The sequence below is a fragment of the Eptatretus burgeri genome, chromosome 1, assembly GCF_056783735.1.
Source record: "Eptatretus burgeri isolate ZD-2024b chromosome 1, Ebu_testis_v1, whole genome shotgun sequence".
Taxonomy (NCBI): domain Eukaryota; kingdom Metazoa; phylum Chordata; class Myxini; order Myxiniformes; family Myxinidae; genus Eptatretus; species Eptatretus burgeri.
Window position 1 is genome coordinate 64,301,432 of NC_140961.1, and position 18,358 is coordinate 64,319,789.

Genomic DNA, 18,358 nt, shown 5'->3' on the forward strand with positions numbered 1-18,358 from the left:
GTAGTAGTAGTAGTAGTAGTATTAGGTGAGCGTGTCAGTGGTAGTAGTAGCAGTAGCAGTAGCAGCAGCAGCAGCACGTGATGGGGAGGGTGTGGGTGATGATGGATCCTCGTTGCGTCCAAAAATAGGAGACTACTTTGCACCATTGTTCGATGTTCTTTTCGGCTAATGTTTTTTTTCTCATTCCCACGATGAACTATTTTTTTGTTTCAGTTTTTAAAGTATTCAAAACGACTTGGACAAATGCATAATGTACTAGTAATGAACACAGAACGCTTCGATAACTTATACATAAGTTATACCAACGATTGATTAGCGTGTTTTAGGCGTCCACAACCTATGCCCAACGATAGTCTAACGTATGCATAGCGTGGCAGCGTATCGTCGATGATTACGTGAGGTTTTCTATTCATAGGCTGCAACTTCACTTTTAACAAATGGCTGTCACTCGCCTATTGTTTTTGGACGCTGGTGCTCGGCAATTGAAATCGTTTCCATTGAACGAGTTAAATCGCTTCCACAGCACTGCAGTCATAGCACCAACAGCAGCAGGCTCAGTGCCAGCCTCATGCCAGGCTCAAGCGGATCCCTGTAGAAGGTGTACTGCTTGGTTATCCTTGGACCCACTCTGGCTAGCAGCTCGTCGAACATCGCTGGGGGCATTCACAGGAAGTTGATGAAGGATGCATGGTCCTCGTTCTGGAGTTCCACCATGAGCTGGTCATATATGCCGTAATGGCGTCACCTCCCGATCCATGGTCTGACCCAGTTCTTTCTCCTCCGGTCACGTCTTCTTCTCCCGGCTCTATTGGCACGCAACTGGTGCAGTGTCAACTCGATGAGGTCATGTTGATGTTGGAGGACAGCTTGTAGCTCTTCTCGTCTCAGCCTTGCCGGATCCTCCATCTCTCGGATGACATGGACATCTGCTCACCGTGGAGTCTGGAACACTGACGGGTTCCTCCTGTGAACCCCATTTTTATATACCAATTCCCCTAATCGCTGCCAATACGCCATTTTCCGGTATCTGTAAGTTAGAAACGCATTCAGTAAGTTCTGTGGTCGTCCTGAAGACGTCAAATATGTCTACATACGTATTTGTGTGTAGGACATGCTTTACAAATAATTCCCAAGCACGTTACTCATAGGTTATAAATAAGTCACGGGTACCCTAAACATTACTTTGATGTGTTTCGACGTATGAGGAACTTTCAAGTAACGTGTTGCGAAGTGTGAACAACGTTTGTGTGGCGTGCTTAGAAAACGTTACTCATAGGTTAGAAATAAGTTTCTGCTACGCCAAACATTACCTCGATGCGTTTCGACTTATGAGTAACTTACAAGTAACGTGTGTCGACATGTGTCAACGATCGCATAATGTGCCTACAACTTATGGCCAGTGTAGAGGAACGTGCGAGTCATACGCCGGCATACGTCGTAAAATTTCAAGCATGCAAAAATTTGAGGACAACCCAAAAAGTACAACGTTTAAAGCCAGCGTACTACGATGTATGGCAGTGTTTTTCAGCGTGCTCTTAACGTATACAAAACGTACCCATAACGTATTCGACGTGTGCCAGCGTTTTAGACAAATTTTTTCATAAATCGGCATACGCTGGCTAAATCGTCAAGGTGTGACAGCGGCTTAAGGAAACATGAGGACAGTCTAATAAGCGATGTGTTAGAATTTTAATGAATGGAAAATAATTATATATATATATATATATATATATATATATATATATATATATATATATATATATATATATATATATATATATATATATATATATCCATATCCATCGAGGATACCAACATAATATTTCCAAAACATTGTCCCATACGCAACCGGATACGAACATCCATTTTCATGTCATTTATCTTTGTGTTCCAGTCTTAATGTCTAAATTCACAATTCCCACTGACTGAGATCAATTTTGAATATCAGTTTCTTTGATTTTCTCTGGCTTCCCTTTAAAAATTCGAGTGGAGGTAGTTTTTTTAACGATGTCCTTGGAAAAAGTCCCACAATCTGTCTCGTCCACGATGAACGTAGGTCGATCGAAGTTTATATGAGAAGGTACTTTGCGGAGAAAAACTCCCTAATATCCATCGTCGTCGATTGCCTCTACACGCGCTATGTACAGAATTGATCGCACTTTTTCCCATTTTTGTAATTACAAAGTCTCCTTCAATAATATCATTATTTTCATCTGATCACCTGATCAACTTGCCCCACAACCAAGTGATCATCCTGCCCCACCGCCGCCATTTTTACAAAATCGTCTGGCATTCATAAATTACAGCAATGAGCTAGGCAAAACATACACGCAATATGGGCATATAAGCTACGTATCTACCGCTATACAGATACCATTCTGACTACACTTATTCATAGAGATAATACGTACTCACCGTTGATTCGAAAATTTTCTTTTTCAGGAGGAAAATGATGTTTTTCTGATAAAACGAACGCAGCGTTTTTTCTCGTCATGCGCCTTCCACAGTGGAATTGTAGTTAACCGATCTATTGTTGAGTGGCGCCACTGTCCAATGCGAGCTTTATTGGAGTCGTGAGAGGGCGGTGATCATCATGCCCCAGGGATCATCTTGCCCCACTCTCCCCTATAGATGTATTTCTTATCTCAGTTTGACAGATCATCACTCTCAGCATCATATTCAACATTACAGCCTGCATCATTTTCGCATTCTGGACCGCACAAGCATAGTTCTGTGCAAGGCAAGTTATTCCTTCTGCATGAACATCTCTGTGTAGAATAGTTGGTTTTGCAGTGGCATCTGACCAACACGATGATGCCTTGTGGGGCAGTAGGAACCTTTGTGGTGACTGGCAGTATTTGGCCACTTTTGTTCTGATAGTAACCAAATTTCAGGGGGTCAAAAGGCTGTTGCTACATAACATTGGCTTGGCACCATACTCGGCTTTGTAACCACATACGTTGGATGTGTTCAAGCGCATCGAATGTAGGAGGTAATTTCTTGCTTTCAGCAAGGTGTTTACAAAACAGATACCATCTTAGATCAGGGATATTTGCAACGTGAATACCTTTGAGACAGTCGGTTAACTACACAAATTTTGCTAATACATCTTTAACCTCCTGTAGTTTCATCAGTGCTCTGACTAAATGCATTTCAGCTTTCATATACTGCTGAAACCATTTAGTTTTGCCTATTCCTGAGAATTTTCCAACATTGTCTGCTCCAGTGAATGCATGGAATACAGGTATGGCTTGCATCTTTTCTTTGCCCAAAGCTCTCCAGATTGGCTCTATTTCAACTGTATCCAATACCATCAAAATTGGTCTTTTAGCAGAGCTCGTCAATGTGCCACAGCCAGAACCAATACGTCAGTATCAGGAGTGAAGAATACTAGCTGTGCATCATGACACCGTTGTGATGCTTCCACTGCCAGGCAGATCATCAATGTGTCAGCCTCCTCGTGATTGTTGCCTTCAAAATGCATGTTTCTGTTTTTTTTTGGTGCGACCTGATGCTGATGTGATTAACTGAAGTGAGTTTTTGTTGCAATCAAGGGTTGCTTTGGCAAGATCGTCTGTCAAATCTGCTTTAGTTTTTTTCATGCGATAGAAACCATGCCAGTGGGATGTGTTTGATATACAGTATCAGGTTGCAGATGATATGAATAGGAGCTTTTCTTTGTTGTCGTCTCTCTCTAGTTTCCTCCTTTGGTGAGTCAGGTTTGTGTGTATCAAAGACCAGGATGACATCACTGAACCCTGCTGTCAAGCTTACAAGCCTGTCATTTGAAACACTAGGCCAGACCTTTTGTCCTTTATTTCTTTGTCATCTTCTAGAGTCTAGACAAGCACCATTCCATCAACCATGGCGATCTTTTGATTTGATGATGATGATGATGATGATGGAGATGATGAGACAGAACTTCTGTCATCATCCTGCTCTTTGGTGACGAGAGCTTCTGTCTGTTCCTGGGTTTTCTCTGTTTTTGCCAGCTTCTCAAGGCTGTGTATCAGCTTGGACTTTTCAGTGCATGACAGTATTGAGCCGTCTGGTGCAAATAGTGCTCTTGGAGTCAATGGGAACTCATAGTTTCCAACTGCATTCTTCTGATTGATGTCCCTGCTCGACCTGGTGAGAACCATCAGCTGACCATAAAGATATTTGGTCTCTTTTTGGTCAACTGGATGGTCACGGAACTTGAAAGTTTGTTTCTTGGTGCCAGACATGTACATCTTGTTGTTCTGCTTTTTGACTGTACCCATCGACCAACATCTCCATTGATAAGTTCAGTGACAATCTTCATAAAGCTTCTGTCTGATGTCATCAATGTTTCAAATTTGTGGAACATACTCTTGTCGTACAGATGCACGTGTGATGGAATTGTACAGCTGATCACCTTCAACAGCAAAGGGATTCCCGTGGCTCAGTATTGCAGCCTTGATTGTGTCAACAGCTTTATGTTCGTTCCTGACAGCAATGGGTTGTACATCAAGGTGTTCCTGTGGTTTGTTTGCTTGAAGCCCAAACTGTGCTTTAAACTCTGTTGAGAAGCACGACATCTCTGGAGAAGCCAAGAATAACCGTTGCCGAGCATTCACATTATTGGAAAAGCCAATTAAGCCAGAATGAACCTTCATCATCTCATTGAGATGTTTGCAGACATGGTCTGCACCTTTTGAGATGAACAAAATCTCACTCTTGGTGACAGACATGTTTTCATCTTGAAGTTCTCCCAATGTTGATAGATGGCTCATCTTCATTTCTTGTATATCGGCGATGTAACTTGACCAAAGGCGTTTGTATTTTATTTGATCCATTACGAAAAACAGCTTGCTCCAGCCTCCAGATGGAAAACGAGATCAGCATTTCTGATTGCTTCAACAAAGAACAAGATGGTTTCAACCCGGTGGAGGTAATTCATCGATGACTTGAACATAGCGTTCGATGATTTCTGAGCTTCCCATTTATTCAGCTGTTGAATGATATCTTCATTGGTCAAGACTTGAAATAGGTGAGTGTGAGCAATTCGGATGCAGTCTGTTCAAGCACTTGTCCCAGAAGCTGTGTTTCTGCAGGCTTCCTGTAATTCATTTGCTGGTTTCTAACAGATTGTTTTTTGTATAGATTGTCGAGGCTCGAAAGAGAGCGAATACACAACACACAGCAAGGGGGGCATGAGACAAGAGGGGTGGGAGAAGGAAAGACAAAACAGTGGGGAAGAGACATTTGTATATCTGTGGAAGGGAGAGGGATGGGGCAGGAAACACGGGGAATACAAGATGGACATTACAGAGACTTTCAGGAAGGAAAGCAGGGAATTTGAAGGTGGGTATGGGGTGGATTAACGGGAGTAGAAAAGATCAAGGTTTTGGATGAGGGGAGACAAGAGCTGGTGGTGAACTGCTGTTTTGAATGCCTGGAGGGAAGAATGGGATTGAAGAGTGTGGGAGTTTATTCCAAAGGTGGAAAAAAAGAGAGGAATGAAAGAGTGAAGGTGAGCAGCGATTCGTGATTTTAGTGGTTTTACCAAAAGCGGGGTTGTTGGTGGACTTTCAGCGCCCTGCAGAAATATGGTGGGGACATATCACAGACAGAGAACGGGGGGGGGGGGGGGGCGAGACTGGAGAGGAGACAGTAGAAGACAGAAAGACCACCGACCTGCCTGTGATGAGAGATTAGAGACCCAAAGACTCAGCATCATCGCGGGAGATACCAATGATCCTAAATACCTTGGTTTCCGCAACGTGACGCTGAGAAAGGTGAGAGGCAGGAGCACCAGCCCAGAGGAGATAGCAGTACTCCATCAGGCTGCAGACAAAAGCTTTGTATGTGGTCAGGAGCTCAGGTGGACCGAAGAAGGACTTTGCACAATGGAGGATTCCAAGTCGGCGACTGGCTTTGGAGGCCAGGCTGGCAACGTGGCTTTCCCAGAAAAGATAATGGCAAATAGTGAGATCCAGAAGCTTGAATGAAAGGACTTATTCCAGAGGATTGTTGAGAAAGTAGATGGGGGGGGGAGGTGGATTCTAAATGGTCCTTTTGGAGAGACATAGTGAGAGTGTGAGATTTGTCAGGATTGAAAGACATGTTCCACATGTTGGAACAGTTTGTGATTTTATCCAGATCTGCAGAGAGCAAAGAAGCTGCGGCTTGATGGTTTGAGGGATGTCAGATGGTACGGCAGAGCGTGGAGTCATCAGCAAAGAGATAAAGAGGATTTTCCAGTCGGAGAGATCATTGATGAAAACCAGAAAAAGAACAGGGCCCAGAACCCTGCCTTGAGGAACTCCAGCCTGGACAGGAAGAGACAACCCCATTTGGGGCCACACATTGGCTGTGACAGGAGAGGAAGTCGACGAGCCATGAGTGGAGATGGCCTTGGATACCATAGGGAGAGAGTTTGGTGAGCAGGGAAGGGTGCCAGACAGTGTCAAAAGCACGCGATGTGTCGAGGGATATGGCTCTGATTTCATGTCCAGCATTGAGTATCTCCATCCATTGTTGGGAGAGCAGAAGCAGCATATCCAGGGTGAGTGACCTCGTCTGAAAACAAAATTCATGGTCGGAAATCAAGCCAATGGAGAAGAGGAAGAATTTAATGTCTGAAGCGATGATGTATTCCATAACCAAGCTGATGATTGGGAGAAGGCTGATTGGTCTGTAGTTGCAGGGATGTGTTTTTGCACCTTTTTATGCAGGGCAGTAATGTTTGCTGATTTCCAAGCAGATGGTAGAGATGACCTTGAGCAAATGAGAGAGTAAATAGAACAGAGAGAGAGGGTGAGCAAGAGCAGAGGAGCAGGTTTTTAGGACACGTAGGCTGATGCCGTCTGGACCGGTTGCAGAATCTGAGTTGAGGGTTGACAGCAAGCTCTCCACTTTGTCAGAGGAAAAGGACACAGAGTCCATGGACAGTTGGGTGCAACTGGGTAAGGTGAGTCCAGAAAGCGATGAGTTTCGGACACAAGATTTAGATGCAAACACTGAGTTTAGGCATTCAGCCTTTTCACGTGCGGTTTCAGCAGTGCGGCCATTTGAGGTAAGGGAGGGGATGAAGGGGGAGCATACATCAGAAACAGATTTGTTCAGACGCCACCAGCTTTGGAGGAGGGAGAGCGCTTTGAAAGTTCAGACTTGAGATTAGAAAGATATTGTTTTCTGGCTCTCCTGAGGGTAGATACACACTTGTTCAGAGCTTTATGGAAGGAACCGAGATTACCCTCAGTTGGGTTTGCTTTCCATTAAGCAAAGGCAAGTTGTTTCAGGACAACTGCCTCGACACAAGCTTCAGTGAACCATGTATGGGAGGAAGGGTAGGAAAACTGAAGACGAGAGGAGATAAATCTGTGCATGAGAGAGAGCAAGTTTCTTTGAAATAATTCCCAAGACGAGGTGATGTTAGAGAAAGTAGCGATGGGAGACCAGTCGAGAAGTTTGATGGCTGCTTAGAGACCCTGCCAATCAGCCTGGGTGTAATGCCAGACTCGACGGCGCTGAGGTGGTTCTCTAAGAACAGCCAGAGAGATATTTACTTTGACAAGGACATGGTCAGAAGAAGCGATTGGAGTGGAGGAAGAACAGCAGATATTTTCAGGGAAATTTGTCAAAATCAGATCCAGAGGAGATGGGGTACCGTTGGTTGAGATCTGGGTCGAGAAGTTGACTGATTGAGTTAGTCCCAATGAGTTGCAGAAGTCTTTTGCTGAAGTGCCTTGGCAGGTGAGAGAGGTACCCACACCCAGCCAACTGCCGTGATGACAATTGAAGTTACCACTTATGAGGAAGAGAGAGTTCAGATGAGAGGATAGAAGTTGGTCCATGTTTTCGGATAGTGAGGTGTAAATGGAGTCATCACTGTTTGGTGGACGGAATAACACACATATAAACATGAGGTGGGAGTGGAGGGGAAGTCGTAGCCAGAGGTATTCCTGGGGGTGTGGGGGAGTGAGGGCAGTGCTTGGAGAGTGAGGAATAGAGCCTTTGATGAAGAGAGTAACTCCTCCACCAGTTCGAGGCTCAGGTCTGTCATACCAGAGGAGGAAGTAACCAGGAAGAGATACCAGGGAGTCAGAGACATCTTGAGGGAGGAAAGTTTCTGTGACGCAGATTATGTCTGGTTTGTCAGTAGCAACCTGTATGGAAATATGTCAGGTTTGAGCGAAGGCCCCGGATATTTGAGTTCCACACTGTTAATAAAGAGGGAGGGGAGGGGAGGGTAGGACAAGGGAGGAGGGGGAGAGGCAAGGAGAGTTGTTGAAAGTGTGGGGGATTGCAGAAGAGCTTGGGGAGAGGGCTGGATGAGGAGGAGAAAAGGCTCTGTGGTGCTGGGATGAGGTACAGTGGGGAGTAATGAGAGGGGGCAGAAGGTAGTTGAGGATTTTAGGAGGTAGAATGATGAGATGGAGGAGAGAGGGCAGGAGAAGGAGGCAGCTTTGTGGATGAGAGGGGTGCAACTTTGAGAAGGGTGGGCGGAGGGTGCGTGGGGAGAGTTGAAGGGAGAAAGGTGAGGGGGGAGTTTGTGAGAAAGGTGAGAGGGAAGCTTGGAAGGTAAAGCGTGTGATGGTTGCTTTGAGCGGGAGGGGTAAGAGCGGTGAATTGGCACTGAAGTTGGAAAAAAAATGCCGATTGAAGGTAAGCGAACATGCATAGCAAACTGGGGTTTTAAAAAAAATTTAGTTCAGAAATGCGACTAAAGACATTTGAGGGATGCAATAAAGGCAAATTCAGAGAATGGAGAGAAGAAACGTGACAGTTGGATTTTTTAGACAAGGTATGAAGGAAATGTCGAATTGAGAGCAGTCTGTTGAAATCAAAAGTCGTGAATTATGATGCAGTAATGAGAACCACACGTGTGAAAGAGGAAGATGAAGCATTATAAGAGATTGTTTTTATTTTTATTTTTTGATAGAGATTGCACAAGATTCAGCAAAGGAAAGGTTGAAGAAAAGATAGTGGAGGTGTATGGTGAATTTGGATTGGATCGAGTGAAGCTGATAGATCAATGAAAAGTAACAGGAAGAGGGTAGAGAGACATGGTTGTAGATGTGTATTTCGGAAAGATAAAAGGAAAATTATTATTTTTTTGATGGATTTTTGAAGATTAGATAAGATTGGAGAATGGGAGGTTGTCGGAAGAAATGGTGAAGGTAATGGTGAGAGTGAGTCAGCTCAAATTGAAGAAAGATAGAGAAGGAGATTGAGAAGGAGGAAGAGGAGGAGGAGGAGGAGGAGGAGGAGGAGGAGGAGAAGGAGAAGGAGAAGGAGAAGGAGAATCAGTACTCGTGGGTATGGAGTGAGAAAGGGTTGTTTTTTTTTTAATTTTATTTAAGACAAGAAACAGATTGTGTTGTTGGGAGGGATAGATGGGATGTTGGGAAAAGTGGGGAAATCGGGATTGATGGTAATAGGGAGAGAATACAAATATAACGATTGTAGAAGGACGGGTAAGCCTCAAGGAGCCCGATAAGACAAAGTCGATGAAAACTCACAAAATAGCACGATTTTTGAAACAAAACAAAACTAGGAACACACAGTAAACATGCAGGTGAGAAAAAAAAACAGTTAAAACGTGACAAATGACGACCAGAAACTTAACTTTGAGAAAGTCGGCAGAGACCCCTGAGAGAACCAACCGTCGCTCCAAACCCAGAACCAGAAGTCAAGAACGAATATTTATTTTAGTTCTTTTAGAACGAAGATTCAAGTCAGAACCGGAAGTCAAGATTTATTTTAGATGTGGCATCTCTGTTAAGAACTGTTCTTGAGCAAGTTCATACAGAGCCATGTAAGTGTGGATGTGTGCACGGAGTGCTCTGTTGTAGTGGTGGCACTTGAGGATCTGTTTTTGGTGTTCAAAATCACCAATTTGACATAAGCTTTGGATTTCTTGGGCCTGGAAGCATTGAATTAGCATTTAGAATGATGTTTCTATGTCAATGACAAGCTGAGATGTTCAGAAATTCTTATTCTATGGTGGCCATTTTGAAAATCAAAAATGAAGGCAACACAGGCATCTGCGCAAAAGTAAACATTGATTTTCATATTCCCAATGGCATAAGCTTCTCAAAAATGTACTGGTTTGCTAATCTCCATAAAATTTGAACAAAAATACATGGTGTACCTGACTATAAGCACGTTATATTTTTCACAACGACAAGAATGACAGAAAACGATTCCATCAAAATACTACCGAAGCCTGGTGTTGACTTAACAGTTAAAATGGCTGGCTTAAGATCTTAGGGTCTCGCGTTTGAGCCCGTTGTGCTATTTTAAATAACACCGCCATCCTTCCAAGGTCGGCAAAATGAATACTAACTTACTGGTAACAGGGACACTGCATCAGCGTCACAGCAACGCTTCCAGAAATGATGCAACCAGCAGCCACAGACTGCAAACGAAATAACTTTCCCATCACAGACAAGACAGCGGTCTTTCCATCTTCCACCGCCTCCTTTGTGGTCTTGCACCACGTGCTCTCTCCATGTTTCTGCAGGCCACAAATGTTCTGCATGCGACCTTCTTCTGGTGAAACTCCCAAAATCTAGAATCACTGCTCAGCTCCACTCCTTCGTTCTTTTTTTTTTCACCCCACTGATGGAACCAACTTCTGACTCTTGACTCCCTCCACTGCTTCCAGAAAGCTGTTCACCACCATCTCAGATGATCCCCAATCCAAAACCAGGATCTTTTCTACCCATAAACCCTGGCCAAATCAACCTCTTTCCAAGCTTGCAATATTTCCTCTGAGAAATCTTAGCTCTATCGATATTGTCCTCTCAACATCTTCCACGAGCCCACATTTCTCCAAGTCTCCCACGATTTTGCCCCTCATCCCTTCTCGTAGTGAGTTTCCCCTCTCTCTTTCTGCTGCATCCTTATCCGTTCTATGTTCTAGCTCCTCCACGAGCCTCGGCACTCACACACAGTTTGAACTTACACAAAATAAATTTGCAGTCACAATTGCAAATGATTTTTCCCTTGGAACATAAAGTACTTACTAATATGCACATGATTTATGAATATGTAACTTGAAACAAACAAATTAAAAAAAAAAAAAGTAAGCAGCATTGTAAGTACACCAGTATCAAGGGTACAATGTTTAGCAATGGTTTGTATAGCAAGGGTATAACCGAAGGTAAACTCGGTGGACATAATGGTTAGAACATCTGCTCTGAATCTATGCCTGCCAAGTGTGGATTGGAGAAAACCAAAGGTATACCTTGACTCTCCATAAATACATACTTCCTTATCTTAAGTTAAACCATCCATTGAGTCTTCCCTCTCTCACCCCCCTCCCCAAGACTTGGTGGCATTGCGGTATGCATTGTCTGCTCTGAATCTGGGAGTTTGGCATTTCAATTCTGATGCAGGCAGAATCATAAAGACTCGAAATTTGAAGCCCCATTTCCTTGTTTGATGCTCATCATTTAAAGAATAGAGCAAATATAAAGCCCACTGTTTAGCATTCCGTGGGGAGGGAGAATTTCTCTGATGACTCTGCCGTCTGAAAGAGAGGAAAATAAAAATGACAAAGATGGTGTTGCTGGTACCTAGTGAATCCCAGGAAGTTGTCACTTCCCCCAATATCAGCGGTCGTGTTAAGTCCAGTGTTGCTCCATGTATGTTCTGAATATGATGTTTGTGTCTCCGCTGACGAAGTCTCCAGAGGCATGATGTTTCTAGGTTGTTTACACCTTTACTCTTGCAGACAGTTGATTGTGATGTACCATACCATACTCTGTTGCAGAGCGTCAGTGCTGCCAAAGCAGTTTCTTGGAAAGGGTGATACTGAGTGGTTTGCCATTGCCATCCCAGCAGTAGTTAGGGTAAGAATTTGTTCATGGTTCTGGCTATCGTGAAGAGTAGGTGAGCTAAGGACACCGTGGGATCTTTCCAGTCCACCGACTAATGCCGGCAGACGGGAAGCCAGTTTAACATCCATCCAAGGGGACGGCACACACATTGATAAACCACCCTCCCTGTGAAACACCAGCAAGACGGTTTGGCGTTGAGTCGACATTTAAGTGTGCATAGCTGCAGGCTATCCAAGTAGAGTTACACCCACTGTTCAAAATAAAAATATCATTTAAACATTTTGAAATGCAAATCAGCGGTGTGTTCAATTACGAAGCAGCTATCTCACACTTTCCATACAAGTCGTCTCTTATCAACAGTTCTGAATGAAGTGCTTTCTTGAGTGCTTAAGCCACTTGGCAAGCACTCTGCAAAAAATTTTTTTTAACAAAATACAGTGTTCCATAATTTAAAAACCAACCAAAAATTCAGGTAATCCTATTTTACTCGGACAAAAAAGGAATTTGTCACTGGTAAATCCCCATAAGAACATGAAAATACCACCCGCCCCACCCCTTTTTCAATGACCTGTAAACATAAAACAACATTAACCACATAGTAGTTTAGTGCACAATGGATTTTTGCTTCACTTATATTGCCTCACGGGAAAGCAGACAATTGTGCTTCCTATAAAACCGAGCCAGACAATCACTTGATCCTGAATCTATAACAGATCTCTTCTTCACTTTTGGCATTTATTCTTTGAACGTCAAGGCAGTGCGCATCTTTTCATATTATGAAATGAATTACAAAATGTCATGTTTATTTAGTGTTTTTCGCTCAGTGTACAAAGCACCTTCTGGCACCGAAAGCATCATCGAGACAAGAAAAGGACCGACATTGATTGGCAATTTGAATTTATGCTGCTACCCCCCCCCCCTCCCCAATCCGTTCACAGGTTAACACTTGAGACATTTCTATGCATAAAAATGGTCGACATTGCATTTAAAGCTTCATCAAAACAGGAGTTAAAATGAGCTCACATATTTTATTACAATATACATGAAACAGTACAATGATCCCCTGCAAAAGAAGTTAAGTGTATTTCGTTTACAAACCATGTGAAGATTGTACCTGAAAACTCACAATGAAAGTTACCTTATCAACAACAACAACAACAACAACAACAAAAAAAGAAAAGAAAAGAAAAGTTATCAAAAAGGAAGACAGGGACAAATAATAACAATAATAATAAAATAAAAACATCCAACCAAACCACCATCATCATGTACAACCTTTGTATTTTACATACATTACCCATAGACAAGGGCCGAATACTTTAAATTGGTAATGCAACACAACGAAGTGCTTGTCTTGGGTCGCAGTAGACAAGGGTGGTCGACTTCTCGCTGCCACTTAATGCAGGACGCGCAACCGCGACAGCAAGCTTTAAATGAAGCTTCACCCTCTGGGGGAAATGCACGGTAGCACAATCTTCAGAAGGAGAAAGGGGGAGAGAAAGAGAGTGAGGCCGAGCCACTTGCATGCATGCGCGTGGCACAGCATGAAGATGGCACTTAAACTGGTGGGAAAAACAAATCAGTTCAAGTCCATCACCCAAGGTGTGCTGTGCATTTGTCGATTTGCAGCAGGTGTCCAGCAGAAATGCCTCATTCTTCCTGCCTTGGACACAAATCTCACAAAAGGTCAGTTGCAAGAAAAACAAGGACAGCAAATATCATATCAATGTTAAAGCCAGTCTGACCGAGCAGAGACAGCTTTAACGAGAATGCTTTCCACGATTTGTCATCTTCCTTCATAAAACTGGGAAGTACATTTATCTGGCTCCACAAATCACTTGATGTCAAAACACTACAAAACAACAGCCACCGTCACACGGTGACGATAGGTTGACGTATATGGACAGGTTGTGGCAATCAGCAGTTACGGCTCAAATTTGATGATTCATGAGTATCAAAGCGAGCTTTATCAATGACGCAAGTCAGAAATATGAACTAGCCAAAGAACCACAGAGTAATTTAGAAAATTGACAAAGATCTGTTGATGTTGTGGGGAACACAAACAATTGGAAGTGCCCAGACTGCAAAATAATCGTTTTCTTTCTATTGATTTTGCTAAATGTGCCATGTGGTCTACAAGACAGAGAGACTCTGCTTGCAGTCGATCTTGCCCTGGTCGTTGCTCACGTAGCTCACACTCAAGCCATCTAAGAAAGCGCGGCACTCGTCCTCGTTACCAAACGCCAGCTCAGACTGCACATACTGCACAGGGAGGGCTGGGCGGTAACTACACACACGGCAGGAAAAGAAGAATAAAAACAAACAAAAAAGTTAGCATTTCAAAAGGGTAGGGGGATTTGAGAAAGACATGACAATGCAGTTATAAATCAACCCCCCACATATGGCAAGACGAGTTATGAAATTGTACAACAGAATGAGTCTACATTTGACACCTACCTCGATTTCACTTACCTGTGCAGCAGCATTTTTATTACAAAAACATGCAGAAGTGACATAGCTGTAGAACTTTGCACATTATAAGTCAGACTCAAGACAATAGCCCCAAAATGTGATATATATATATATATATATATATATATATATATTATATATATATATATATATATATATATATATATATATATATATATATATATATATATATATATAAATACAACACAACCTTTCACACAATTCTGCCAAATGAAATGGCCCAAAAGTCCATGAAGTTTTTGGGTAACTCATTACTAACTAGAAGGGCACTCGGTGGAGCGCATACCTCTGCCACGTAATGCCTGATCCACGAGAACATATTGGGCCTAATACATTTTTGAAATATCATGCAATACAGTACTATATCGTTTTTGGCCCTATCTCTCAATGGTGAAGAATCACTAGAAAATTAAATAATTCTCATTTCCAGATCCAGATCTTCACCAAAATCAAATCAATTCGTTCTTGCCACACACCCAACCTGTCCATGCAGTTTCATCCGAATCCGTCCAAAACATTTTGAGATATCGTTCTATATATCAGTTTAGCCCCATCTCTCAATAGCGAAGAATCACTTAAAAAAATTTTAACAGATCCAGTTTTGGATCTTCACCAAAATTGAATCAATTGTTCCTCATCAAACACCCAACATGTCCACAAAGTTTCATCTGAATCTGTCCAAAACTTGAGATATCGTGCTTCATATAATTTTTGGCCCCATCTCTCATTGGTGAAATCACTTAAAAAATTCCAGTAGTCGGATCTGGATCCGGATCTTCACCAAAACCTAATCAGTTCGTCCTTGTCACACACCTAACCTTTTCACAACTTTTTTTTTTAGATATCCTGCACACAAACAAACAAACAAAGACAGAAAGGGGTGAAAACATAACCACCTTCACCTTCGGTGGCAGAGGTAGTGATGCAACAACAAAAAATTATTCCCATTTCCAGATACTTTGGGTTCATGACAGGGTAGAGAGTTGACAGTCTGAGGCTAACAAGGAACAGAAAGAGTGTAAGGATCAAAACTATTTATATGTCCACTAATCAAGGAAATCGGAACGGAAAAGGGGATTCCACAAATAAGAGAAAGGTTAAGTGAGAGGGGAAGTGGGGTGGAGATAGAGCATGAAAGTGAGCAAAAAAATATGAGAATTGAGGAGGAAAATGTAATGTCATAGGTAGATTGGATAAGTGAGTGAGTGTACAAGCCTTCTTGTTCATCTATCTATAATTCCAGCAATGTGTGCGTGTGTGTGTGTGTCTGTGACCGCTGTTTCTCGACAACCACTGGTCCGATCTAATTGAAACTTGCCAGGTATATTGCTGGGGACCTGAGGATGTGCCTTTTCAAGGTTTGATATTAATCGGACAAGTGCCTCCCAAGTTATGGCCATTTATTTACCAAACCAATGACAAGACACGTTATTGCGTGGGCATGGCCGATGGGGAAGGGAAGCTCAGTCGCGTTCCCCATTCCGGGTTACAACGTATGGGCTTCTGGAGAATGATGACTTTGTGTATTCTAATAATTTCTCAATTTCTTATGCGCATTTATAAACACAATGCCCCAAGTTACGATCGTTTTCATATGAGACGGTGCATAAATTTCGGTAACATCAGAGTGAGCTGGTGTGCTCCGAATCAGGAAGTAATTTTTTTCTCTCTCTTCTCTTCTCTTTTTGTTTTTCCTTGCGATGACATTGCGAAAAGGCAAAATACATTGGCGCTAATTGAATATTTTTGCATGAAAAATAAATTGCGAATAATCGTAACTGCGAATAATATGCGAACTTCCGGGCCACGCACGTACGGGCACGCGAGAGCGAATAAACGGCCTGTGTGGTTGTTGTTTCTTGCTCGCGGTTTGAATATTTATTTCTTTATTATTATTTTTTTACGGGCTCGTACTTGTTACAATTAATGCACAATAAATCGAAGGTTTCAGTTGGTTGCAGTTTTGTCAATGAAGCTTCTCAAAATACCAAGAGTAAAGAAAGAGGTGAGATCGAGTAGTTACTCATGATTATGATTGCTCACGTTTAACGTCACAATAAATGACGACAGCGTTTGTAGTTGCAATGGACTCCAATTAAATGCGGGGCAACAAAATTGAAAAATGACACGCATGATTGCACAAAACGCACCATTGTACACCTGCTCACTGTAAGAGGTTCGAACCAAAAATGTCAAGCCATCCAACAATAACACGAACATGGTTACCTCATTTCATCTTTTAACTCCTATTATATGTTATGAAAGAGAAATGTTCTTTACCAACAAACTGATTTGATCCCTATTCTATTCATGTGTGTCTGCAAAAACTGGGACAAATAATTTGGCCTGCAAGCAAATTGACAGGGTTCAGGTTTTAGCCATTCATTTCCCAGAAAGTGAAGTGGAGTTTGGGCTTTGAAACTTCCATTAAAAGCAAAAGCCAAAAGGATGGGTTTGTGAAATTGGCCCAACAGCATGACTTAGAAAAGGGGTTTATCTCCAAAATACATTTGCAAACACAGCACAATTTTTCTTCGACTCCAACTCCCATGTACACATCCAATACATTTCCTCCTTCTCTTCTACATGCTTTCTTGTCTTTTCACACTGTGATAGGACTCCCTTTTCTTCCCAACACCGTGAATTTTTTTCCCTTTTCCCTTTCATGGACATACTATTTAGATGGCCTCAAAGAGAGAGTATAGTTTTTATTTTTATTTTATAAAGGAAGTAAAAATAAAATAATTGGATAAAGAATGGAAGGCATTAACAAAGGAAAAGTATAACAAGAGAAGCAAAAAATAAACAGGAGAAAGGAAAAAAGAAACAGGAGAAAGGAAAAAAGAAACAGGAGAAAGGAAAAAAGAAACAGGAGAAAGGAAAGAATAAACGTATGGAAACATTCAAACAAAAATAAAAATAAAAACCAACACGGGCTGGGTGCGACGTACGATTTGATCATTGCTTTCACTGCGGCCTTGCGTTCCCGATCCAAAAACATGTCAATCAAGTAGCCAGCCATACAAGGTGCTTCCCTGTAGATCCTGAAAAACCTGTGGTAGTTTCCCAGTGCCCAAGCATTTCGGACACGGAGTGCATAGGCTACACAGGGGTCGTCCTTCATCTCCTTCGTCAAAAATGACAGAGCAGTTGTCAAGTCTGCACGCACAGAGGAAAGATAGTTAGTTCATCGTTTAGACATACGGAAAAATAAAATATCCACAACCATACAAGACAAAACCTTCCTAAAAACCTCCTGCAGAGAGCTGGACATTACAGGCCTCATTAAACATCATGCAAAACTGAAACGCATGCAGGACCGGTCTATCGAGCTCCATCAGCCATCCAAATTTACGTCTGCCTATCCATCAGTGCATTAGCTTGCTTTTAGATTTTTCATGAACCTCAACTTCTGCAGAGAAGAACAAAAACTATCGACGATTTCTCGGCTAAACATGAAAGAATCTTTAGCTTAATGGCGACAAACTGCTTGCTGGTCATTATAGGTAGCAGTGCTGCCAATCTATCAGATGTTGGAGGCTGCGGAATACCGTACACCAAATTATCTCTAATAATCATCTTCATCACATTCAACGGTTCTCTTATCCGTCTGCGAGGAATGCAACGTAGGTTATATAAAGCGATTAAGGCAACGTCAACGTAAACAGGAGTTGGACTGTGATAGGACACAATAATCTAGTTGGAAAACACAAGTGCTAGACTTTTCTCAAATAAGTTTCTGTTCATATCTAAGAGGGTAGTTAAAAGTTAACCGACATCTTTCCTTTTATGAAAGTATTGGCCATTTTTGTGATCTTGCATAATGCAGAAACATGGCTCTGCAACACTGATGCAGTGATTACCTAAAACAAGCAGTTCAACATGGGTAACATGGTCATGATGTTTGGTCATCATGTGTTAACCTCAAAACCTTACTCTTCTAAAGCAGTATCAAACACTTATGGACTCCATCAAAATGTGCAAATAAAATATTCCCCAAGTTTCAGTTGGTCCAGCAGATTATAAAAACTCTAGCAATTTTATTTCATTAT

The 18,358-nt window shown here is 42.2% G+C and overlaps 1 protein-coding gene across 7 annotated transcripts in view; it reads right to left on the minus strand.

The window, feature by feature from the left end:
• Positions 1-12,821: 12,821 nt before the first annotated feature.
• The window catches only part of LENG8 (leukocyte receptor cluster member 8), an 86,046-nt gene continuing 80,509 nt past the window's right edge, over positions 12,822-18,358 (minus strand). For 6 of the 7 annotated variants that reach the window (XM_085886163.1, XM_085886168.1, XM_085886147.1 and 3 more), the window contains one exon: positions 12,822-17,465. In XM_085886163.1, coding sequence (XP_085742289.1) covers positions 17,026-17,465 — 440 coding nt within the window. In that variant the 3' untranslated portion in view covers positions 12,822-17,025. The remainder of the gene's footprint in view (positions 17,466-18,358) is intronic. The other variant, XM_085886156.1, reaches the window with a different exon arrangement.